Source organism: Neodiprion fabricii, chromosome 1 (assembly GCF_021155785.1).
Source record: "Neodiprion fabricii isolate iyNeoFabr1 chromosome 1, iyNeoFabr1.1, whole genome shotgun sequence".
NCBI lineage: Eukaryota > Metazoa > Arthropoda > Insecta > Hymenoptera > Diprionidae > Neodiprion > Neodiprion fabricii.
This window is the reverse complement of record NC_060239.1, coordinates 39,536,502-39,561,902: the sequence shown is the minus strand read 5'-3', so window position 1 is coordinate 39,561,902 and position 25,401 is coordinate 39,536,502. Positions and strand designations below refer to the sequence as shown.

The following is a 25,401-nucleotide window of genomic DNA, read 5'->3' as shown; positions in this document are numbered from 1 at the left end:
AATCGATGAATGAAAATTAAAACGAGGACGAAAAATTCTCGCGTTGTGTTTGAAATTCCAACTTTGTTCCGTGAATAACTGTTTCTCGACTATACTTCCGTATTGCCATTTTGTTCAAAAGCTTATCGAGTTGTTTAAGACTTTGAAACCGATTTTTAGGCAAATGAAGTTGGATGGAGTTTTGAGATCCCAATAAATAAACTTCGAATACACCACCATTTGAATTGAACAACATTTTTAACGCTGTGTTTGAGTCAGTCTCGAGAAATCGATTTTCGCATGTACATGTAAAACCGCATCTTGAATATATGTATTCAGAGGAAAATGTCTTGCTGAATTTGGTCGAAAACCGGGGATCGAATCGTTATTTAGTACCAGCTTTGAGGTTACGTATCCGAACCCTCTTACATTTACGGGTGTGGGACATTGCCAGAGGTACAACTCAGCTCCGCACGGAGCGAGGATAATGATCGTTTTGGGATAATGAGGACTGCACCGTCTGCAGGAATAATAGACGCGTGGGTGGTGTACGAAGCTTTGGGCATAAGTAAACAGGCAAACAGCCACTCGGGCTGGGTATCGATTTCAGCCGCTTTGTCCGATGATCAGGCGTATCTGTATAGATGCGTTTAATCGAATAACGAGGAGCTTTGGTCTATCGGTCAAGTCGAATCACGCTGATTTACGAGACTGCTATACTTGTAGATAGTTTTATCCCGTTCAGAACGAGGCCGACTAATTTCATCTGCAGAATTCCCGCGACCTCCGTTGGAGATTCGTGGTCCTTCCGAAAGTCGCGTTTCCTCTGACAAATCTCACGTAAGATTCCAAAAACATTTTCACTGTCGTACGCTTGTTCGTGGTGATTTTTAGACGGTTAATGTTTCGGACAAGCCAAACGTTACGTTGGCAATGCAGAATCAGCTGAAATCAGCAGAAGTTATTTTTACATTCAGAAAAAAAAAGGAAAACGTTTTCACCGTGATGTGACGGACTTTACCGTTATCGACGGTATCAGGGGTAGTATAATGAGAGCGTGATGGGAGATTAAGTTTGGGGTTTAATACGAGAAAATCCATACGAAAATTGATAAAGTACAAAATATATTCATTCTTAAGCTGTTTATCAATTTTTTTACATTTGTAGCTAATTATTATTAATTATTATTTTTCGATAAAAGTGATTCAAATGCAAAACTGAAATTTGTTTAATTGTTATTTTGACAATAAATTTTTAAGAAAATAGGTTACAGTTTTTCTTAAAATCCGAAATATCGTTCTGGTTTCGACAAAAACAATCCTTATCTAATGAAACCATTTCTTCATTCATTATTTACGTAGAAGAAATCAAACTTTGATATTTAGAACTCTGACTCAATATTTGTGTTGACCGGTGTTGTCTCTGTGAACGTAACATAGCCCATGAGCGTCGAATTTTGTATTTTTGGGTCAGATTTGAGGTTCGTGGGTTAAGTTATGACTTTCCAAAAATATGAACATATTTTCTCTGTTATGACCGACTAGTTTAATTTCAGAAAATCCTGAGGGTACAAAATAACAATTTCTTCTCCGAACTTCACTCGGGATTTGCGCGCTGTGTAACTTTGCGAAAAGTTTGCGTGTGTGGGAAGGATTTAGGCGGGCTTTTAGTCAGCCCTTGAAAATCGATATAGCCGTATTAATTCGAGGTATAACGTAGGCGTTTGCTGCTGGAGCAAATGTGATGATGTATTACAACTGGGTCGACCCAAGTTCCCGGAGAAAATATCCAATACGATCGCGGTTATTACTGCTCATGCCTTTTTCTGAAAACTCCCGGTGACTGGGATTTTTCAGGGCTTCGGTGATCTTTGAAGTTCTGCACGAGTTTGATGGCTCGCGGTTTTCCGAAAGCGTTGACAGAACGGTGTAGAATTCTCCGGAACTCTCGTAACGAGTTTTGCAAACATCGACCACCGGGTGAGAATCGGATTCATTTACATTTTGTCACCACTCTGCCACGGAATAGGATTTCGCATATACGCTTCTCCGTAATTTCGCGCTATTATCATACTTTGTCCAACTCTTTCGAATTTTACCATATGCAAAATTTCACACCAGGTGGAATCAGAAGGCCTTAAAAATGGAAATTTCGGTCCCTTGCTTGTGAATTTTTATTCGGTAAGTCGTGACGTTTGAACAATCTGAAGAAGATATTTTTCTGAAATACGTTTGAACTATTGTTGGCTGCTATTTATCACCGTAATACAATTCGGCATGTAAAATAAAAATTCAACTTTTCAAAGGCAGCACCAAAAGCTTCCTTCGCGGATTTGGACGACACACCCGCTGAACGTCACAGTTCAAAAATTCCCATTTTAACCCTAACGCGTTTCCCCCTAAATCACGACTCCTAATGACCTTGATAAATCATCGCTCAAGCGTGCAGCCACCCTTGCCAATCCTCTGATTCGAACCTCTCCACATCCGGTACACCGAGGCATTAATTACTTTGGGTCAGCGGATAATGCGGGTGAGAAAAGAGAAAATTAGACCTACATTAGCTCTAGAGTTTCCTTCGTATTTATTCGTATTTATTCTGACAAGTTTCGGGTCTCGTTTCTCTGACTTTTATTTGTTTGGCTGAAAATTTGAAACAATTTTCGATTATATTATCATAAATTTGCATACGCAAAGTCACTCGAGGCGGCATCTTTTTAACAACAAAATGGCAGACCGACCCCTCGCCTGCAGCCCTTAGTCGACTATAATAATCCGGTTCGTTCGCCATCGAAGGGAAATTAGCGAAGGCGTCCTTTGTGGAACGGCTCTCATTCCCGGCGGTATCTTCCTATCCGAATCTTTAATCTGCTGCCCGGAAATTCGCGCCTACCCGCAAATAATGGCTCAATAGGGTAGAACAGGGTGCAGAGTACAAAGAATTGCCGGGATAAGCATTTGGAGAGGAAATTTCTCGCCTTTAACAACGGATTGTATTTTAAAAAGGAATAATGAAATTGATATTTGGAAAAAGTAGACCATTTGTTCTGCCTAGACGCGTGCAGAGAAACTTTTCTTTCGGCGATAAATGCGGCATCGGGGCTGCAGCAGCGATCGACGCGTGGGTTTTGAGAAAGGATTGACGAATGTCGGTGGGATTTGAAGGATTTTGGGCGAGCGGTTGCCTGGCAAAGGGAAAGGGCAGCGGGGAAGTCGACCCGGATTTCGTGTCCGTTTTAATATATTTCAGGCTCGCTGCCCGCCGTCGTGGGTTTTTCTCCTCATTTTACCCGACCCTTTTACGACTCGCCTAATGTTCTTCGAAAACTTGTGAAACTCTCCCTCGCCACCCTTCGTATATATTGAAAAGCACCCCCGAATTAAGCCGATCGGGATTTTTAAGCCCCTCCTCGATTTTCGTGATTGCCTGTATAAGCTTACGTATACGGCTTTCTTCTTCTTTTTCTCTTCAGCCTTTATTCCCATTTACATTAGACCATCGTCGTTTTTTTCCTTTTTAATCTAGAAACTTGAACGGCTGCCTCGCCATTTTCTTCCATCATTATCATCATCGTTATTATTTACGAAGTAAAGAAAGGTGGGAAAAGGAGGTAAATCAGTTTTGACCAAAGTCTATGTTACAAATATATCCGCTTGACGCTATTTTTTTCTTCATCCTCTTCTCTCCCATTTTCTCAAGCGCGTTAATCACGTCGCTTCGGTCATGGATTCAGGTTGAGACTGAATTTGTTTTTCTCTCTTATAATTTTCGTATACTACGTATTCCCACGTGACACGTGTCCGCTCCGGATTGACGACGCGAGGACTCACCTGCGCAGCTGTATCCGTTTTTGTGAAGGATGTATCCGTCTCTGCAATCGCACTCGTACATCCCGTCGTGAAGCTCGTAGCAAAGCTGTTCGCACGGCGATCCATGGCCGCATCTACCTGCAGCATTGAAGGAAAAAGGGAAAACAAATTATTCGTGTTAATATAGCCTGAATTTTTGGTGAAACTCGACTAAATCGATTCCTCTATGTCGGTTTTTATTTTTTACTACCATAAACGACGCAACGCAATATCAATTTACGTGATTAGAGTATCGGTTATCATCATTGTCTTAATTACTAATTACCTATTTGATATAATAGGTGAAAGATAGATTAATATTTTCACTTTAAATTGGAAAAATATTTTCAATGAGACTATAAATTATGCAAAAACTTTTCCACTACGAAGACTGCATACTGAAATTTACAAAATTTTTGCTTCACATGCACCGTTTTATAAAAAATGAAATAAATCGATTGATCGATTAATTTTTACCCATTCAATCGAGTAATGTTCGATTATTTCTTTGAACTTGATTAACCGATCCATCGATTATTGCACAAACACTTGGTACAATTCCGAGTCGTGCAGAAAATTTCATACTCCGATTCAAGAAAACTATTTTTCACGTTTTTTTTTTTTTATTTTTATTTTTTATTTATTTATTTATTTTTTTTTTTTTGTTCATCTTCACTTGACAGTGTAAGTGGTATTTATTATTATAGTTTGAAACGTATTAAGCATTGCGACATTTAAACTTTAAAATAAAATTTCATCTGTGAGTTATTCAAGAATTGATGTTGGAAAAATTAACAACACGCGTTGAAAAATGAATGCGATAGTAAGGCCATATGATGAATAGATTGTTAATAATCGCATGATTCGGTTCAAGGGACGGTTTAGCCTCGAATTAATGACGTTCAGTCGTATCGAAAATACGTCGAAACAAATAGATGTAAGAACACGAATTGAAAATGTGCCAACGAAGCTAATCAAGTTCAATGTAATTGAAGTTCCTGTGATCTAAGAGCAGATTATAAAATACTGAATTTCATCCATCTACATTTTTTTCTCAACAAGACAAAGATATCACATCATTCCGCCACTTATTCAGCCGTAAGTACAAATACTTCGTCGGATTCTGATGAAACATAAATATAAGTATTCATAAATGAATTCCGGACGAAACCTTTGAGAGATTTTGTTTCTTCAAGCTGGTCCATTGATAAAAAATTAGATAGGTACGATACAATAACAATAACAGTTACAAGATGAATTATTTTTACACAAAATCAATCCCAGACGGTTTGTGGAGAATTCATTTACGAAAAACATGAGATATTTTTTATAAAAATCAGACAAGCAATATACGCAGATTTATCTGTAAAAAAATAAACAAACAGCGGAGTTCCTCTGATGTGTTGCAAATTATCTGCAGTTGCCTGAATTACTTTATTAGGAGAGGAAATGGTTAAATAAATTAGAGAACAGTTTGTACATATAGTGAGAGGAATTCTGTACGTCTGTCTTGTATGTTTATTCTGTAATTACTAACTTTTCATACACAAGAGATAAGTATCAAGAAGAAGGTAAACATTGTATAACTTGTGTAAATGTGTTGTCTGTATGCGAGAGTGAATGTGTATGTGAATCTATTTTGGCCTTTATGATTGTGTCGTTGTCACTTTTATTCAACATGATGTAGTGAATATAATGAGACGTATTGAAATTTCATCCCGCATAACGAGGACTTTTTCCACTCAAATGTGACTAGCCTGACTTCGGTTGAAAAATTTTAAACTTGTATTTTGTCACATTTTTTAGCTAACCGTACAACCGGTACATTTGTGAATCCCAGGGGTATCGTCGAAATGAGTAACGAGTTATACCTCACGATTTCCATCCCTAAAATGCTTCCCGATTTCCACACGGCGATAAAGGGCAACGTTAAGCGTCGGTTTTAGGAAAAAATAGAGGCCAATAATTGTTCCGACAATGAAATACGATTTGAATACAACGTACATACGTAAGATGCAGATCTTAAGTGTGTGATTTAAATAACGATGAATCCTAGAGACAATTTCTACCGTCGATACTTCGAGAATCGATTTTTTGTTCCTTTCTTCGCTATCGATAAAATATGAAACGGCACACTGGAAGAGACTTTTGCGCCTCGGCTTATTATACGAGAGACGGTGGATTCGCAGGTATAGCAAGCCGAAGACTCCATCCAATCGAGCCATGCAACTCACCCCACTCGATTCTCCTTCTGTGGCGAAATGAAACGATTGGCTAACCCCTCCGCGGCGAGAGGATCGCGGGAAAGAAGGATAAGGGGCGGATGGCCCAAAGAGAAAGAGATAAGAGAGAAACAGGAAGAAGGAAAAAAATGCGTCTAACGATCGATCGATCTCCCGGCAACCCTCGACGCCCCCTTCGTTCCTCCTTGTTCCACCCTTCTCCCACGAGCAAAGGACTAGAGAACGATCCCGACTCGAACGAACGAAAAGTTCAATTGGCTGGAGACGAAGAAGGCTCGAAATGTGATCCATAATTTTTCCTCCCCGTTCTTACTCGGAGCCTTCAGCAGCTATTTCGTATCAACGTTCGCGTAATTGGAAAATTTTTATCGCCTAGGGTCTGAAAATTCTGCCACAGGCTTGGTTGACGGCTCGAATTCAGGCGGAAATCGGAGTACGGAAAATTGAAGAATAAAGAATCCTACTCAAGTTGGGTACTTTGAGAAAATTAAACTCGAGAATATATAAATCGTTCACATTTATTTATTTATTTATTTTCCTTGTAATCGGCAATAATCGACGACAGCTGAGTTAATTTTCTGCAAATTGATAACCGCTGATGGAAGAGTACAGAATTCTGTGAAATATATTCAGTTTGTCGATGGATTTCAATTTCAATTCGTGTGCGAAAGACTCAGACCTGGAGAATGATAAAAAGCGCATTCCCTCGGAAATAACTTTGTAGTAAAAGAAAAAGAAAAATCGTACCTGTAAGGATCTTCGCCACATCCTTTTCTCCTACACGCGAATAAAGTCACGCGCTCCGTACATGCTGCATGTGCAAAAAGACTCGCGGCACCGCGAATCTGAGAAGAATCTTCAATATTGATGAATAAGAGGTGCGCTCACATGAATACGAACAATCTGTCCGTAAATAAAAAATTCGCTCGTTCGTCGGAGTTTCAACTCGGATAAAATTCCGCGGTGAAAATACATATAGCGATATGTTGAATATCCGCGAATCGCCTGTCGTCGCTTGCATATTTTCGCAGATTGTACAAACGCTCCAATCTCTTGTGCAAATGCCGTATTACGCTTTCCAGGGTGGCCGCAAATTTTTGGGATAAAAATTCCGCGACACTTCCAGTTTTTCCCTGACATTTTCCCTGTTCTAGTAAGTTACTAAGACGTAAATCGTTCGGCATATTAACTCTATATTCGGTTCACATTCAATTCGAATTGAAGAAAAATACGATGTGCAAGAAAATCAGTTTAAGCCAATGCGTTTTCTAGACGGAAAAACGTAAACTTGTTACCTCGGCAAATCATTTCTAATTTCCATGATAGAAAAGTGACAATTTCAGTTTGTTCCACGACGAAATTAAAAATTCCCTGACACTTCGAGGTTTTTCAGATTTTTCCGGTGCGTGGCCACCCTGGCTTTTACAGCTTTCGTATATCCACCGCAAAATGCATTGAAACGCGCATGCTTGCGAAACCGGGGAAATACCGTATTGTTTTCTTTTTATTCATTCGTCAGGCAATGTGCAGGGTGCACTTCGAACACACCGTGCTGAATAGTAAGCACCGAGTGCTGAGGAGGTATTATGTCCATTCCGGATATTCTACGTACCGCGGCCACTTTGACTCAAGCAATATTGCTACGCGTCTCGGCTGTCAAAGCTCTCGAAATAATAAGCAGAAGCTATGAATGTGTGTAGAAATGCCGGCTATGCAGCGGAAAAAAATGGGTATTAATTCTTACACGCTGAACGCAAATAACTTCCATGACATAGGCGAGTTAATTAGCCCGTTGAATCGAGCAGTATCTTGTTGTATTTTTTTTTTTTTTTTCTTCTTTACTTTCCGTAGCGAGTTTCAGGACGAATTTAACTACTACGCTTTTTATCTTTGACTCGTTTTTATTACAACTGCATTCGTGCAGTTCAATTTCATTAAAATTAAATTAAATCCAACGTGCTTCGAATTATTAAATAGGGCAACTAACCGATACAAGTTCATGCTACTTGAGTATATTTTATGAAATGCGGAATAAAAATAATTGACAAAGACTCGAATTCGTCTCTTTTTGTTTCTAATAATTTTTATCCACCCGCGCGTCAAACTGCGATAAGTTAAATCCCAGTTTTTATTTCACCCCAAACCAACTGCGGTTAATCAGTATGGAGATGCAACGTATCCAGATGGGTATAGGATTGTATAGAACTACGACGTCACTGTGAAGAACTTGTTTCTTTGAACTGCCTAGACAACCCAGGAAACAAGCATTGCTACAGCCAAAGGGAGCAGCAATCGGTTCCCTCTGCAGAAAAACCTAGAGAGTCGCTTCTGCTTCATAATAATGTTCAGAGAGCATGTTGACTTTTTTTTTATAGCCCCGCGATTGCGGAACGGATGGTTGCAATTTTTCGTCGTCGTTTGCTCGTTTTAGTTGCAGGTTTTGCTTTTTACCTGTGAGTAAAGAGAACAGAGCAAAATGAACAAAGCATGAAAGCAAGAATCAAGAGAAAGGAAAAAGAATCGTTCGGTCGAACCTGCGAAAGAATTGTTTGTTTCTGTGTTGTAAGTTTGTTTCTATTTTTTCCCAGCGCATCACTGTCGTCACTCGGATTACACAGGTCTGCAAAAAGAATTTTTTTTTCCCAAATGCATGGGATGTTTTTGGTCAATATGTTTTCGAGTGTGCTGAATCCAAAAATTACTTCCATTTCCCTCAGTCACGTACAGTATTTTTGCAAAACACAAGACATTTGCATAAAAAAAAAACATAACAATAATGAAAAAACCACCATTTTATTACGATGAACTAAACGATATTTCTTATGAAATTAGACAAACAATTCCTTTATGAAATGCATTCGACATTCCGTGTTCGTTCTTTTCGCCTCTCAATAAACTTTTCTTCTTCTCTTTGATACACCTCCGAACACGCTGTCGCTTTCCATTTACCGTTTTCCCGTTTGTATTTATTCTCGAGTCTCACTCTAATACATATTAAATGGAGTGAGAAATAACTTTTGAACAGGGTTTTTGGAATCAAGAATAAGATACCAGATTTCGAATTAAACGGGAGTTTCGTTCCAAACGAAGCTACAAACACGAGTTGAAGAAAAAACCAGACGTGATGGAACTTTTTGAGTATTGTTTTGCCTTTCAGTGAGTGATAATCTATAAGAAATAGTATAAAAAATCTGTGCTACTTTTTGTTTGCAGACCTGTGTGATCCGTTGGAAATTGACTTATCAAAAAGTCACCGGATAAAATGTAGAACGAAATTCAACGGCATTTGAATCAAGTAACAACGCAGAGGATTACATATCTGTTTAAAAAACACAGAAATCACTGGCGCTATATATATTTACAGTCAGTTGATAGGGGTGGCCGCCATTGCAGCGCATTGCACCCTGTAAATACAGGCACTTGACTACATTCAACGAAATAAAGAGCGGCGAGGTAAAGCGGAGAACGAATGAAAAATTGTTCGCGTCACGAAAAGTGTAATTGGCACGCTTGTTTGCCGAATGAGTGGGTCGAAAGAGCTTTGAAATACTCTTCTTTGATCTAGAATTTTCAATGATCATTCGATCAACGGTGATGCCGACGTTCCGTCAGTCGGCAATTACGCGGTACATTAAACTTGAAATTGATTGAATCTTCCCTAGTAACTAAATTACGACAAGGCCTAAAGTCCCGTCGCCACGGTGCTTTCAGCGTAAAGATGAACCAGGACCGTATTGTACTCTTCTAATCGTAAGACCCATTGGTTCGAGGCACCCTTAACGGAACAGTAATGATCGCTTCAGAGGCTGCAAGCAGTCGCTTTGAAAGACATTGATTAGAGTCAAAGACGCGTGAGAAATTCTTATGACAACGAATTCTGTGCGATGGTGAAAATAACTTGAAACGATCTTTGAAAACAATTACCAAGAAGAAACGAGAGAGAGAGAGAGAGTGAGGGAGATGGTTCAGGAAATTGTTTATAAGCTTTGCCGCCGAGATCAGGGATCGAGAATAAATTGTGAAATGATTATGACAAACTTTTTTCAATATAAACTCTGAAAATTTCTTTATGAACTTTCTGGGAACAGTCGAACAAATTTATTATTCGTGTGCGTCACACGGTAGATTCTTGAATTATATTCCAAGTGTATAGCGGTTGGAGGTGGGGTGAACTTCCGTTGAATCTCCTGACCGAGTGGCAGGTATACGTAGGTACAAAAGTAAGGATGTATAGTCAGGTAAAAGAAGTGTCGAAACTTAAAAGTGACAGGGAAAAAAGTGTAAAAAGTCACACTGAAGCTAATCAAGTTGCGTATAAGCGAAAATGAGTTATTTTTCAGTAGAATCGGACGAACCGCATGGATTTGACAGTGAAAAAATAATATGACAATGCGATTTCTCTGATGCTCTTGATACGATAAACTGTCTACAGTGAAAGTTTACCGTTTAAAAATTTTTGATTCCGTCACAGGGACTCTTTCGATTGTAGATTTAACTTGATCGCCTTCGGTCTCACTTTCCAAGTCACGTTTATCCTCCGGCCAACTTTTGCCTCGGATTGTACACTCCGCAAATCCTTAAAATGCTTGACAATGCCCCGGTAGCAAAGAGCCCGTGTCTCGGGGTTGACTCGACCTTCTTCGCAACCGCGACGACCTGCAGAGTGGCGATGGAAATATTATTCAAAGGTGGGAAGTTGTACAGGCGTACGATATACACTACGATTGAAAAACAATATTAATAATTCATCCGTTTTCCATTCGAAATCCCCCGACGCGAGGCGGCTCGACGTCCCGGAGGGAGGACTCGCGCACCTACTTTATACTCGAGGAAGGTTCGAGGGTTGGAAGCCGCTCCGATTTTGAGTTGGGAACCCCTGAGCGACAAGGGTGCCCTGGGCGTGTCGTCATGGCAACAACTGATACTCGGACACGAGGTCGACCTGTACCGAGGACGAGTGCCACCTCGAGATTCGGCATCCTCTTCCTCCTCCCCTTCCCCTTCCACTTCACCATCCTTGCACACTGCATCGGCTTGAATCGCTTCCTACTCGTGAACGGACAACCCTCGACGTCCCCGACTCGACTCTCGACCTGCTCGAGCACTTGATAAGCCGTATACAGAAGCGCATAGTGCTTGCCATGGAGAGACAGTCTGAGCTCCGCGTACGCTAATCACGTTGAAGGATTGGTCATTTCGTTCCTCTAGCTTCTCCCGTCCTCCTACGTTTTCTCAGAATGTAGCCCAACGTCCCGAAGGAGCACCGAACCTCTGCTTTCTCTTACTGGTATACACTTTTCTGAACCATCTCTAACCAAGTAGTACGCCATGTGGGTCAACGTCCCGAAGGAGCACCAAACCTATGCCTTCTCCTACCGGTATACTTTTCCGAATCATTTCTACCCAAGCAGTACACCATGTAGGTCAACGTCCCAAAAGAGCACCAAACCTATGCTTTTTTCTTACTGGTATACACTTTTCCGAACCATCTCTAACCAAGTAGTACACGGTCGATGAACGTTTGACTTATTTACGGCATAAAATGATGTCAACTAAACGAAGACTGACCAAGTGGGCGTAGATGAAGCCAATAGTTGACTACACGTCAAACATACGTCCATGAACGTTGGCTAAGTTGTCAATTTTATCTTTCTACCAACTGTAAATCAAATTGTTATGATAGCTATATGATAGCTGACATACCGACGAGGGTGCTAATTCATGGGTAGCACAATTTGGAGCACCAACTGTTGGAATTTGACAGGACAATTTCTGACGTGAACGTATTCGAGCTAATACGCTGCTCAAGAAGACCCGATTTGAGCAATCGATACTTCTGGAGGACGAAACTTAAAGATTGTGTAAAAAAAAAGTGATGGAAAGAGAAGAGTTTTACGCTTAACTTTGCTAAAAACTGTTGATACTTTCCGACGTCTTCGATCCCTCCGCTCCATCATCAGAAGCTACGGGTATGGATATATATATAAGTTTAAAATTCGACACCGAGAAACAGCGCGCCAATTAGCGACAGTCACGATCCGATACCGAGTAAAACTTTCACGGCAGAAAGTTCTTTAATTGTATATAAGAAACGTGCCCCTCAAGAACCGCACCCTCCGTCGTCTGACTGTCGCCAGATACCATGTACCTATCCACTCTCTGGGAAGAGACGTCCCCCAAAATTGTATACCTATGTTACCATCCTCCGCTCTCCTTGCTCTTCGACGACGTAGGGCTGAAGCTTGGAAAAGTCTTCCATAGTTAATTTGAGCCGAGAGTAAAAGGCCGAAGAGAAGGAGGGTCGAAGGTCGAATAAGGTGCTCCGAAATGAGGCCGACGTGAATAATAAATCAACACGACTAACTACGCGACATAAAATTATTCCAGAACTTACAAGATCACAGATTAAGAACCGAGCCGCGACTTTGCAGAAAAGAAACAGTTCAACATGGAAAAGGGGAACAGGGTGATGGACGTGCCTTGAGAAATTACCGAGGCGAAAAAATGCGAATCGCGAAGAAAACGTCTGCGGATTCCTTCGGGTTGATATCACGTTTGCCACGTAAGGTTTTAGGTGTCATTGGTAACGATTCCGATCGAACGTCTGGCAGGACGCGTGACCGAGTCTATTATCCCTTGGAGAGATCTTCACGGTCAAAGTCCTCAATGCTTTTCTACGTAAGAGATATTGCGATTAGAAATTCTTTTCCTTCCTTACTGAACAAGTCACCTTGAGACGCCTCCGTTGTTTCGATATATCATCTTTCGCGCTTTCAGCTCTTACAAATAATCTACCACGTTATATCTTTACTCCAAGGCATAATTTTATTAACGTTTATTGATTAAATCGCGGACTAAATCTAGCCGATTCGATTCGATTGAATGCGAATTTTCGTAGCGCTGAAATCGACCCAACTTGCCGGGAACGAAGAGAGACTTTTTCAATTCACGAGCATGAAATTTTTGCAAAAAGACAACGACGTTTCATAGAAATTATGTATCTATAAAGAGAATCCTCTCGAATCTTCGAGAAGATAATCCGAATTCTTTCAATTTTAATGAAAAGAGCTTAAGAAAGGGGCGAGAAGGTGGGCAGGGTGAAATCTTTTGTACGGTAATCGACTGGCATTGTGATTTACGAGTCGAAAAATTTGACAGGCGGAGTGGCGGGCTTGTATGAAATATTATTATTATTTTTTTGTTCTTTTCGGCAACCCTGCCCGGAATCCCGGTAGGTATACTATTAAATTGAATTTACTGATCGAACGAACGAAGTGACAAGATGACAAATGACGACACCCATATTGTCAGTTAACGGATTTATGCTTTCAACCGACTCCTCAATTAAATTGTTCCCATTCCCACGGGGAATTCGTATAATAGCGCAAGAGGGAATCTTCATTCCAGCGCGAATGTCTGGATTATGTTATAATATTGCTGAAATTAACACGCGTGAAAAGTAGCATTGCTCCCGCGCCTGTTGCGCCGATTATACTCGATGGAATTATTATGAAAATAGGAGTAATAAATATTTAATAAAGTACCTAAATAATACATGACACTTCTACTCCCACGAGGCCACGAGTGTATGCATAATAAACTTGTGCCTATGGGTGTCATACGTTACATGTACGAAGAGAGAGAAATTTTCAAATAGGCAACGGAAATTCGTTTTTCACCGAGAGCGAAACTTGAAAATAAATATTTCACTGCATGCGGCACAATAATGCAACACTGGTGCAAAATAACGTCGATCAGTTGAATCATATTTTTCACCATATTACTGAATACAGGTCGTAAATCGAAAAAATCCTTTCTCTTCGTGAATGCATTGTATATTGGGTAGACTCAGAAGAGAAACTGTTCTATGGCAAGTGTTATATGGCTTATAAAGGTTAAGCCATCCAGCTTATACTGTGACCTAACTCCAAGGTATGGATATTTAGTAATGCACTTTCTGAACGCCGCATGCTCGTACGTCTCCAAGACTGCAGACATTGGAGTCCCAAGTTGGTCGGGCATACGGATTACGACTGGCGGTGCTTAATGTACGAGCGTGTAAGCTGCGAACTACATGCTGCAAGTGATCAAAGACGCGAGAAATTGTACATACGTAAAGTCGCGCACGTATTGAGGGGGGGTAAGTTTGGACGGTCTAAAATCGTAACTATTTTCATGAGTTTTTGTTTAAAGAAAAGGAAAAAATTCTCAAATGTTCTTGAAACTGTAAATAATAAATTCCTGAAACTCAAATTGCTGTACGTGTTTTCATTTTCTTTAAAAAAAAAAAAACTCACAAAAATAGCAACACTTTTAAACCATCCAAGATGTACACCCCCCCGCCCCTTCCATAATTCTGCACGAAGTATCAGATGGCCACTAAATCATACCGTATCAGCTTCCGACTTTTACTTCGGGTGATTTGAGGTCGCGCACCGTGCGATCTTCCCAAATGTGCAAGCAACATTATATTCTAACCGATTGCAACATCTGCACGTCCGATTCTACCAGCATCCACGTATAATCGACACCGCGCATTAACAGGAGGCTGTGCAGTGATATACCTTGGAGCGTCATGGCGTGCGTTGGTTGAAACTGGTATTGATTTGCAATTCCTCTATGGATTTGTAATTATCGTCGAAAGCAGACCATTCGATTATACCTGTAATAATACGCGCGCACGTTTTCATTCGGTATCCCCAGCAGAGCGAACAACGCGTCGAAGCTCCACACGGCTCCACGTCTGTGTACGTGATACTGCACACAGAACCGAAGTGCTTCGTCATGTATCTTGGAAAATAATAACGCACAGTAGCCTGATTCCCATGCCGAATGAACGGCTTCGTGAGACGAGTAACGATGAGACGTGTACCAATAATAGTATAACACCCTGCAACGAACGGAAAATTCCGGGTACCTTGCATAACGATCGGAGTGGTGGGAATGAATTCGATCCAGCCAGAGATGAAAACGCGCGTCGGAGGCTTGCCAATTTTGCCCTATAATTGACCTGACGGATTCGTTCTGTTTCGTAGCACAGACCCTTATCACGGGGCCCGAATTACCGATCCTCAAATACGGAGGAACGTATGATTTTCATGAACAACATGGCTGAGCGAAATCGTTTCAAAGAGAGACGTTGGATCTGATAAATCGAAGCTTCGGTATACCTTGGCTCGACAAAAGGAGTTCAAGTTCCCTGCCGTGACACAACGAATTATACCTTGTATTACACCCTCCGGCAATCGTTATCTCCGCACGCACGCTATTTCGTAATATATTTAATGGCACATCTTAGTCACGCTTCTATCCCAAATGACTGGCGCACTTCAAGCTGTTGCAAGAAACACCTTCGTATTGATTCGTCTGGGTCTAGGGTATCAGGAGCGAGAATGTCATTCTTCTGTCAATATTGTGATCCACGACACATGGTCGCATGGATCGAATATCCCTGAAAAAAAACTGGTGTCTGTTTTTCAGTAATCCAATAGATGCCTGCGATGATGTTCTGATCTGGCAGTGACGAGGATTACCGGATACTTTATTGTGGAAGCCATGGCTAATCCTCATCGATACCTCGACATCCTTCAGGGTACCCCAAAAGAATCTTCACAACAGTTTGCGAACCCCTGTGAGAACAACGATGTGAAAAAATGGATAAAAGAAAGGTCGAAAGGTTGCCGATACTTAATTGAAGAGCCAGACGGGTGATGCGAGTACGTATCATTTGCACTCTCCCTTTGTCCGATCATCCGTAGGTCAGCAAAGAATGGCTTCCGTATGTTTGGCGCTGCCGCGCCGGGTTTATGTTTGGCTTCGCTTTCCACCAATGTTGTCTTTCGACGAAATCGACAAGCGACACCAGTGCGCGAATCCTTACACTATAATCTATGTAGGATATCATCCAGTCTTTCAGGATTGAGCTCCAAAGGATGATCGTCCCCGGCAATACTCGTTCGAATATCTTACGTGCACCACTATGGTCAAAGCAACCCTTGTAATCGTTCGACTGGTTAGAATGTGACGTCTTGGGGTGAAAAGAGTCCGATGAACCTCAACAGCGTCACGAAGAGGACGCCGGGCTGAATTGACAAATAACAAGGGTGGCCCACCGAGGTGAAGTCGTAACAAAGTTACTCACGCGACGTATGAATGGTGTGGGCGACGGGATGGCTGGTACAGATCGCGCGGGTGAATCATTGCGACGGAATCTACCCTTCATATCTCGTCGTAATGAGCTTCGGGAGAAGAAGAACGTTTTCTTGCCAAGTTCGTTTAGCTCGACAGGATGGGAATCGCATCTCGTGACAATAATTGATGTGTTTTCGTTTCGCGGTTATACCAGAGGATCCGGCCACGGATTACCGCATTTCAATATCTCGTCACTAATAATGCTTACGGATTCATCGCTTTCACATAAATTTGGGCCGAATATCTTTCCTCAATTCCTTCGCCTGAAAATTTCGTTCAAATATAATAGCATCCAACCGTGTATCTGTTTATTTTCACCCATTCTCTATAGGTATGTATTACTTCGTTCGATACGCCTGCAAGGCCTCACTGTCTGGGGTGAAGAAGCCATTTGTAGTCACGGGTCGTTTGGGAGATTGACTCAGTCTATTTAAAACGATACCCATGTTGGGGTGTTGAATTGACGCGATCGGAAGTGATACTGCATCCTTTAAAGAAACCAATTTTTCTCAGCGCCTCGTGATTCTATCGTAATAGGCGCCAGCATGTGTGAAGGAAAAGACCCCACAGAATCCTTATGGAAGTTGGCTCCCGATCAAATTTGCTGGATTTTCAATATGCTGTAGTACATATTCTCCCGATCAATAATTTTCATGGACACAAGTCCGAAAAATGACTCGTTTCCAAAATAAAAGCTTCGGAAGAAAGGTGTCCAGATTTTTTAATATCTATGGATTTCGCGATTTCCATAAATTATAAAGCATCAAGGGGACTTGAAATCAAACAAATCACTCGAAAAACTGCACGGTTGATTCTCCAAGATAGGCAGGAAACTGTGATTGATTCCATTCACGAACTCGCTGGTTTGCCGGAAGGACTTGCAACGTCAGATTTCGCGTATCCACACACTCTCCTACCCACGCCTGTATCTCGGAAATTAGTGATTTTTGGGACTTGTGTCCATGAGAACTTTTCACCGGGAACAGATCTACTATAGTCAATTCGAACGGAAGCCAATTTCCATAAGGATTCTGCAGGGTCCTTTACCGATTGATGTAATGAGTCAGACGACTCTCATTTCCACGATCCCCATGCTACGCGACGTCCTCCGACTCGAGTGGGTACCTAGACTTCGCTTCACCTGTATAATCCAAGCGTATACATGAGTCCTGGAGAAGGGCGCAGCCTCGAGAAAATCTCACGTAGTCGTCACTTTGTCACGCGTTCGATGATCTCGCACGAGCTTCCATATCACGTACGGTACGCCATGTTCTGCCCTCTATATTATCCATGTTTCATGAGACAATATAAAAAGTAACCAGAATACTGAATATAGCAGGTACAGTATACAATGGACGATAGAGTAATTCAATTTATTAAAAATATTGTTACAACGCTGCGTCAACCAACATCATTGTACAAGCAGTCTTGTTTCAGACTTTAAACTGTGAACATGTATTGCCCGTATAACATTTTTCCTAATCTTTTAATTTTACTACTTGTTTGTTCACTTCGTAAGCTCACGAACCTGCTCTATCTATTCTGCAGCGTCTAGTTTGTCACAATGTTTATAGACTATTTTATACCTGAGTCCCATATTTTTTCATCAATTTAAACCCTAGTATTTCTCAAACATTGACGCGATTTCGTCGCTCAGGAAAAGCAAAAAGTGTAAAATTCGATTCCCTGAATTTGTCGGACAAAACAGAAAGGTCACATATTGAACTTCATAAATTCAGTGACATTCAGTTTTGCACTGAGAGAAAATATCATTGACCTTGATATTCGTTGGTTTCTCTAAGTAATTTAGTTTCATTTGATGCCCGAAAATATTTCCAAATAATTCATTCCCATCTTTCGGACTTTTCTGGATGTTGTAAAATTATTTCATTACGGAATGACTTGTATAACGTTATTTCCTTGGGATCGCTGGATAAAATAATTTGCTAAAATTAGTAAAACGTTGTTCAATCTGCGAAATTCAAGTTCTTCCTAGAGAAACTTTTCCAAACAACCGTAACAGACGATTTTTATCGATTCTGGGCAATCGCGTGTAAAGTTATGACAGAATAATGGCCTGTATTATAGGATACAGCTGTTGTGTCTAATCTCAATTGACAGCCGACGGCTGACTTGATTATTCGAGCGGTATGATTCCAGACAAGGGTAGGAGCACACATAGCTGCTAGGCGTCGTTAATTTTCCATTGACTAATTACGCACGGCTCGTCTAACGCCGGTCAATTGAATTTCCCGATACCACGTGCATGGCCGGCTGTATATACGGGGCATTCCACGCCAACTAACAATAAGTTAACGGTTGACACCAAGACTTTTTTTTAATCTCACCAAGGATTTTTCCTACGTTAATGCGACACTCGAAAAGCTTGCGAAAAAAATTTTCCATTTTTTTCTATCACTCGTCTTCACCCTGTGATTTCATAAAACCCATATCAAGGACACCAAAATTGATTTTCATGAGACAAGAGAAAAAAAATATTTGGTTTTCTGAAATGAAACTTTGTCGAGCAAGATTCGGAATACGACCTCGGTTGTTTCTATGACTTTTATCACTCTTTCTATTTCTTTAATTGTTTTTTCTATTTCGCGTCTCCCATTTGATTACCAATTTTTTAAATTGTTTCTCAAGTTCTAAAGCGCACTTGCGATTTTTTTCAAAATCTTGTCACAGATTTTGAACAGGTATGAAGTTAGAAAAATAAGATCAAAAAATTAGATAAAATGATTTTAAGAAAAATAGAAAAATACGAGCTCCCACTCCGAATCTTGCATAAATTTCATATCGGAAACCAAGCGTTTTTTTTTCCCCTAAAAATCAATCTTCGTGTTTTTGAGATGAGTTTAAAAAATTCTAGGGTAAAGGCGAGTGATTGAAAAAATGTGAGATTTTTTTTCCGAAGTTTTTCAGGGGTCGTAGTAACGTAGGAAAAATCCTTGGTGTGGTTAAATAATGTCATGGTCAACCGTTTCCTGAGACGGCATGTGAAATGCTCCATATGTAGGTATAACCCAGAAGACCACACGCCTGACCGTGCTTAAACCTACGCGTGAACGAGAACTCGATCCGCGACATTTGCAGGAGAGGCGCCGGCGCGCCCCGCCATTAGCCGAAGCGAAAAACGACCGTCCCGGGACTCGCTGAACGTACCAAATCGACCGTTAGGCCACATTCAATTGTTCTCGCGCCCCGACAGTGCTGCCAACAATTTTCAAAAATTTATCACCCAACCCTCCTGCCCCGCCGCGATTCCAGTCGATTTTATTAGTTCGCCAATTCCCTGCGTCGAATAAATCGAGGCCCATCAGGAAACCCACGGCAATAACGCAATCAGGATAAATTGAAAACCCAAGAATCCACGAGGTTGAATTTCGTAACGTTGAGGTAACGATGCATTCTTGGAAAAAGAAATAGTATTTTTGCAATCTAAACATTGTCCAATATTTAGTAAACCACGTAACAAAAGGCAGAGCGTTTTCGTATTTTGCAAAATCCAAACTCAACTCCCGTAAATTTATTTTGAAAGTTTGACTTGGCGATTTTTTTCACAATGTATCGTTATGTTAACGTTACTAACTTCAAACTCGTGAGAATTTCGGTTCCGTTTCCCGTCGACGGCAACGGTCAAACATCAACATCGCACTGCAGGAAGCTGGGCGTTACTATCAGCGTGAATCCAGTCAGTCCAATTAACGGGATGTTTACAGCCGGGACTGAATCGGATTCAAGGGAATTATTTGTCAATCACTGATTTTGATCAGCTGCTCGAGCGTCATCGGGTGTTTGAAGAGGGATTGATAAAATTTCACCAAGCCCGATACCACTCGACTTGCTCTCGATCTTCACCGAAATAGAGTTAGGATTATCTCGACAAGATTCTGTGCTAATATTTGACCTCGGGCAGAATCGGTACGACAGGAGTTTGGCGCCATAAAGTATAGCGTTGTCCCATTTATCGCGTAGAAATGCAGTTATCGAGGAATCCACCGTTAAAGAAGAGGAGGTACAGCTTGGATGATCTACAATCATACCTATTCTGTTATTAACCTCAATGAAAAAATGTTCAAATATTCTTGCGACTATAAATAATAAAACCCTAAAACTAAAATTGCTACAAGTATTTTCATTTTCTTTTAAAAAAAAAAACTCCTAAAAATAGGTATGATTTTGTACCGTCCAAGCTGAACCCCCCCCCCTCATTAAAAGCCTTTACAAGGAATAAATTGAACAAAGTAACTCTTAAAAAAGTCTCATGGTGTGTTTATACGAGTCGTATCGTGTCACGTTCCTGCAGGGTTGTTATTCGTTCCCGATCGAACGAGGCGAGCAGTATGGCCGGTGTAAACGGTCACCCCTACGGGCAGTTGGGTCGTGGATTTCCGATTTCCACGACGACTCGGTGCTCTGGACCTCGGCGAGTAACCCGTGTATTGAATTTATCGAAACGAGGTTGGAAAACGCAGGTTGAAATTCCATTTCCTTTTGCCAACTTTAACTTGAAAGCTTCCTTCCTGACCGTTACCCGTTCCACGTTTCACACGCTGCGGGGTTCCGAAATACTCAAATTCGTAATTCTCAACCAATTGCAAAAGTGCGAAACGTAGAATGTAAGCAGAAGTGCAGGTTGGTATCACAAGCATCCGATTTCGCATCGTAATGATATTTCTCTCCGCGCTCGTGCATTTCAACAAATCCATTTTCCTCGTCAGTGTTTCCTTTTCAACATCCCATTACGTCCACGTCTCGGGTAAAAATTCTAGGAGAATCTTCATTCTTTATTTTATCCAGTTGTCGTTTCAAGTGCTGCACAATATATAACTGCATGCGAAACGAAAGCTCTTCTCTTCCCTGCAAATGGAGAAAATCCGACTGCGAGACTCACTTGTAACACAAGTTCCTTCAACGGCATTTCATAACCCGGTATACCAAATTAAACCAGAGGGTCTCTTTTGTTACATCGGGTATCTCTCTATTTGTGATAGGATTTCTCCTACAGCTGCAACGATATAGGGGCGATATCTTAGATTATTCGATCCCTTTCGGATGAGGCCGCTGATGGAATTGCCAAAAGACGAAGGAACTCGGTGACTCCCAACGAGCCCTCTCGACTTAGCCGCCGGGACTCGACGCCTGGAATAACAGACTCCGCGGGCATAGTTAAGTCTTTGTAGCTCCTGAGGAGCCAGGACGCCCCGTCGTTGATCCCAGATCCTGCACTCAGAGCTTCGGTCTTCGTTAGGTTAATGCCACTAATTCGATTCCCGAATTTCGTCTCAAGATTCCCGGCCCGCTATCACAGCCCGCGAAACTTTGGATTCTGCAGGGTGGAATAAGGGAGCGGAAAATACCCTCTTCTTTATCAATTTTATCGAAACTACAGTAGATGACGGAATAACGTCCCCGACGGATGAAAGAGGGGAAGGTTTTTTCCTGATTCTTTACCGTAGAAAACTGTCAGTATTTTTATCAATCATGATTATGTGCTGTATACTATTTTTCATCGAGTTGATAAAAATGGAGAAATACAGTAAACTTGATGGGGAAAATTTGTTGGACAAGTCAGGTGTTGGGGAAGAAGGCTGGATCAGACGAATTGACGAAATCCATCAATTCTCGTTAATGTTGTTGTGGATAATTGACAATAACTGATTGCCGTTTCATCTCCGTCTGCACATCAACATCAAATCCTTCACCTCATTCGACGTCGCGTTTAATCCCCAACCCCAGTGTCCCGAAAATTCTCTCGCACTCTCCGTTCTAATTTAAAAGGTATAAAACATTTCTGATAACACGATTTCCCCGCAGGCCATGATTGACAAACTTTTTTTTTCTCGGCGCATAGGCATACTTTATGATCTTCATCGCCAAACTTGAAATTGTCACAGTTGCAAACAGCAGATATATTGTAATTATGAGTAACCGAAACTCTATTCGATTCTGTGTAAATGTAAGATATTGCTGGTAATTTTTTTCATCCGAACTCGTGAGCTTTTGCGACGACACAGCTCCTGACATCACTGTCGAACTTGTAACAAATAGGAAAATTTTTTTGAGCTAAAAACACCTCCTCAGGTTCGAGCTCGTAGCCCAAATGTTATAAAAAAAAATTTCAAATACATACGATGATGAACAAATAATTCCATTCTTCGACCAAAAAATTGTCAAAGAAATTTTAATGATAAAATTTTACGATTAAAATTAAAAAATCCAGCCGCAAACTCGAATCAATAAACAAGTTTCAAAGATTGTGCCAAAATTTCAAGTCGATCGGATGAAAATTGACCGAGGGATCTGCGCCACCCGATTAAAATCGTGGTCGTTCGCTACTTATATGTGTCATGCCAGCATTTTGTTATTAATTTCAATAAGAAAAATTCCTAAATGTTCTCGAAACTATAAATAATAAAGCTCTTACACTGAAATTGCTTCAAGTGTTTTCATTTTCTTTAAAACAAGAAAACTCTTAAAAATAGGTACGAGCTTAAACCAACCAAGCTGCACCCTCCCGCTTAATAAGTATAATAATAAAAGTTCGAGCTTCTCCGAGGGGGGCAAAATAATGGAAACACAGAGGGCGAAAAACCGGAGTTTGGAAACAAGGTAGCATAATTATTGCCCTGTAGTTTATTTTCCCCGCGCAAACTAATAGCTGAACGAGTATAAGAACGAGCATCGCATCAAAGTTGGATCGAAACTTCATCATCGCTGGATGTAATATATCGGAGTCGTACCGTTGTTGTCTCTCGCAATTTTTCTCCAACCACCACCGTTATACCAGTTCATCTTCGTCCCACGCCAAAACCATCAGCTCCTGGCGTTTCATCCGAATCCGGATACCGCCCACGAGTTTGGTATTGCAGACCCGCTAAAGCCGCGTTGTTGACAAACATTTGATCCCGAGACAAAGCTCTTCTTTCCACTTTTCACGTTATACAGCCAGAGCGCAAGGTGAAGATGTAACGGCTTTTCATCAAAGGAATTCACGCCGAAGAAATCTCATTTTCTGTAAGCGTGCATAAATTTCAGAGCTTTCACCTCATCGCCGAGCTTTTTCTCGAGTATCTGTACATCCTATTAGCAAGTGTCCAGCGCATTCCAAACAACCCTTCCGGGATTCGCGCTAGTCACGGTCCCCGCCTGACATTTTCCCTGATCAACTTCACATTCGATATTTATAAACCCATAATCTCACATCCGGTGTTGTTTGTCAGCTTAGCAGCCGTTTCATGAGGATAAATTCTCTCGACACGGTTGATAATTGTAGTTTTTGTTCGGCAGTCGGTGTTCGCGAATTCTGAATATACGTACGTTTGTACGTGATTAATTTTACTCAAGGTATTCGTACGACTGTCTTGATTCAGGTTAACTGATTCAGTGAAGTATTGATGAATTTACTCTCAACGTGCCGTCGCGTCGGTACGGGCACGGTTAATTTTTCAAAACCTACGACAAGCGATATTATCGACCCCCAGCAGTCAATAGTTTCCCTAAACTGCATAACAGTTTATTATAATATTCTATCACTAGGTGCGATTCCAATCCAGGGTGAATAATGAAATAATTAAAAGTTAATAAATCTCTCAAGTATCAACATAACGACTAATGTTCTCGTTCGAAAAATGAAATCATTCGATTTACTGAACATAATAAAAACGAGCCAGTCAATATCATACTTTCATTTAAACAACAATTGTTTTTAGACGCTTTTATTTAAATATCGACTTTGAGTAAAACATGTAATGTTTTAGTTAAATGAAAACATTCTCAGCGATCTGATCAATCCAGGGAAACTTTAACTCCGGGTAACTTTTTCAGTGGTTTGGCTGCTATGCCTAGAGAAACAGACGCACGAATCGGAACGAGCGTAGGAATAGGTACGGAATAAAACAGCAAAACAACAAAAGGACGAGCGCTAACGAGCGCTGATATTAATTGCGCCGAGGCCATTAGCAAACGAGGCCTGCTGCACGGATTCATCCGCCCTCGTGAATTGTCCCAAAACTAGACACGTTGATATCTACGCGTTTAATTCGTAATTTTGATGCACCACCCCGCTTTTCGAGTAGCCGACCTACGGCAGGCTGTATTCGGTTGTATATTTCTGACAAACTGCCCGCAATTAGCGGTTTTTCAAATTAATGGAAGCCTCGAAAATTTGACGGGAAAAAACGCGCCTGCATAAAAAATTCAACGAATTAAATAACGCGAAATAAGAGGTTTTTTTTTCATTGATAATGAGTGGTAGCGTTCCTGAAAGACAAATTAAATTATCGGCTTGAGATTAATCATTGCATGTAATTTCTATCCCTCGAAAATAGGGAGCCTTAATGTCACTTAAAAAAAATATTAGCAACAGGAAATGAAACAAAAATAGGATGTCAAATTCTCAGATGTAAAAGATTTTTCAAATTTTCTAGTGCCAAATATTGGGTGTAATTTTTATCGTACGCGTATTTTTGGGCTGGTATAGTATGATGCAGGTCTTTCAAAATTAATGTCTGTATATTTTCCGCCAATTTTTTTGCCCACCCCGAAATTCTCGCAGATGAAATTCCTGCCGTTTCCAGAACTTCTATACATTTTATTAATACAAAACATATATAATTTATAATACAACTTTCTGACGGAATAACTCACCTTGAAAGGCTGCCTCGAACGTGACTTTATCCTCCACAGGATTCTGGGCGCATAATTCGAGGGCAAGGTGCCCAATAATCACAAAAAACCAACACAAATGTCGAGCCATTGTCCACCGTATAACATATACACTGTTATTGTTTTACCGGAGGTAGATGAAACGTATAATGAGTAATAAAAAATAAATAAATAAAAGACCGAACTAAAAATAAAATCACTAACGATGCATTATTCAAGAAACTGTCGTTCACTCTTCGCTTTCACAGAACAACGTCAAGTACTCCTATTCCTTTTCCCCGGTCCCGAGACAGCTACTCGCTATTTTTTCACGTTTGTTTTACCCAACAATCGTTCGGAGCATGTGTCGCAATAGAAATAAAAACTGGAAAAAATCTCACTTCTCGACGTCCGTTTCTATTCACCACAACGTTCGTTCAATGCCGTCTACCTGTGTGGAAGAATTTTTACTCTCTGCTCGACGACTC

General features: G+C 40.8%; 1 protein-coding gene across 2 annotated transcripts in view; it reads right to left on the bottom strand.

Moving 5' to 3' along the window:
• Positions 1-25,401, bottom strand: part of LOC124174348 (pikachurin) — a 76,221-nt gene that overhangs the window by 49,826 nt on the left and 994 nt on the right. For both annotated transcript variants that reach the window (XM_046553397.1, XM_046553398.1), the window contains exons 2-3: positions 24,917-25,364; positions 3,810-3,926 (exon numbers count right to left, since the gene is read on the bottom strand). In XM_046553397.1, the coding sequence (XP_046409353.1) occupies positions 3,810-3,926; positions 24,917-25,025 (226 nt within the window). In that variant the 5' untranslated portion in view covers positions 25,026-25,364. The remainder of the gene's footprint in view (positions 1-3,809; positions 3,927-24,916; positions 25,365-25,401) is intronic.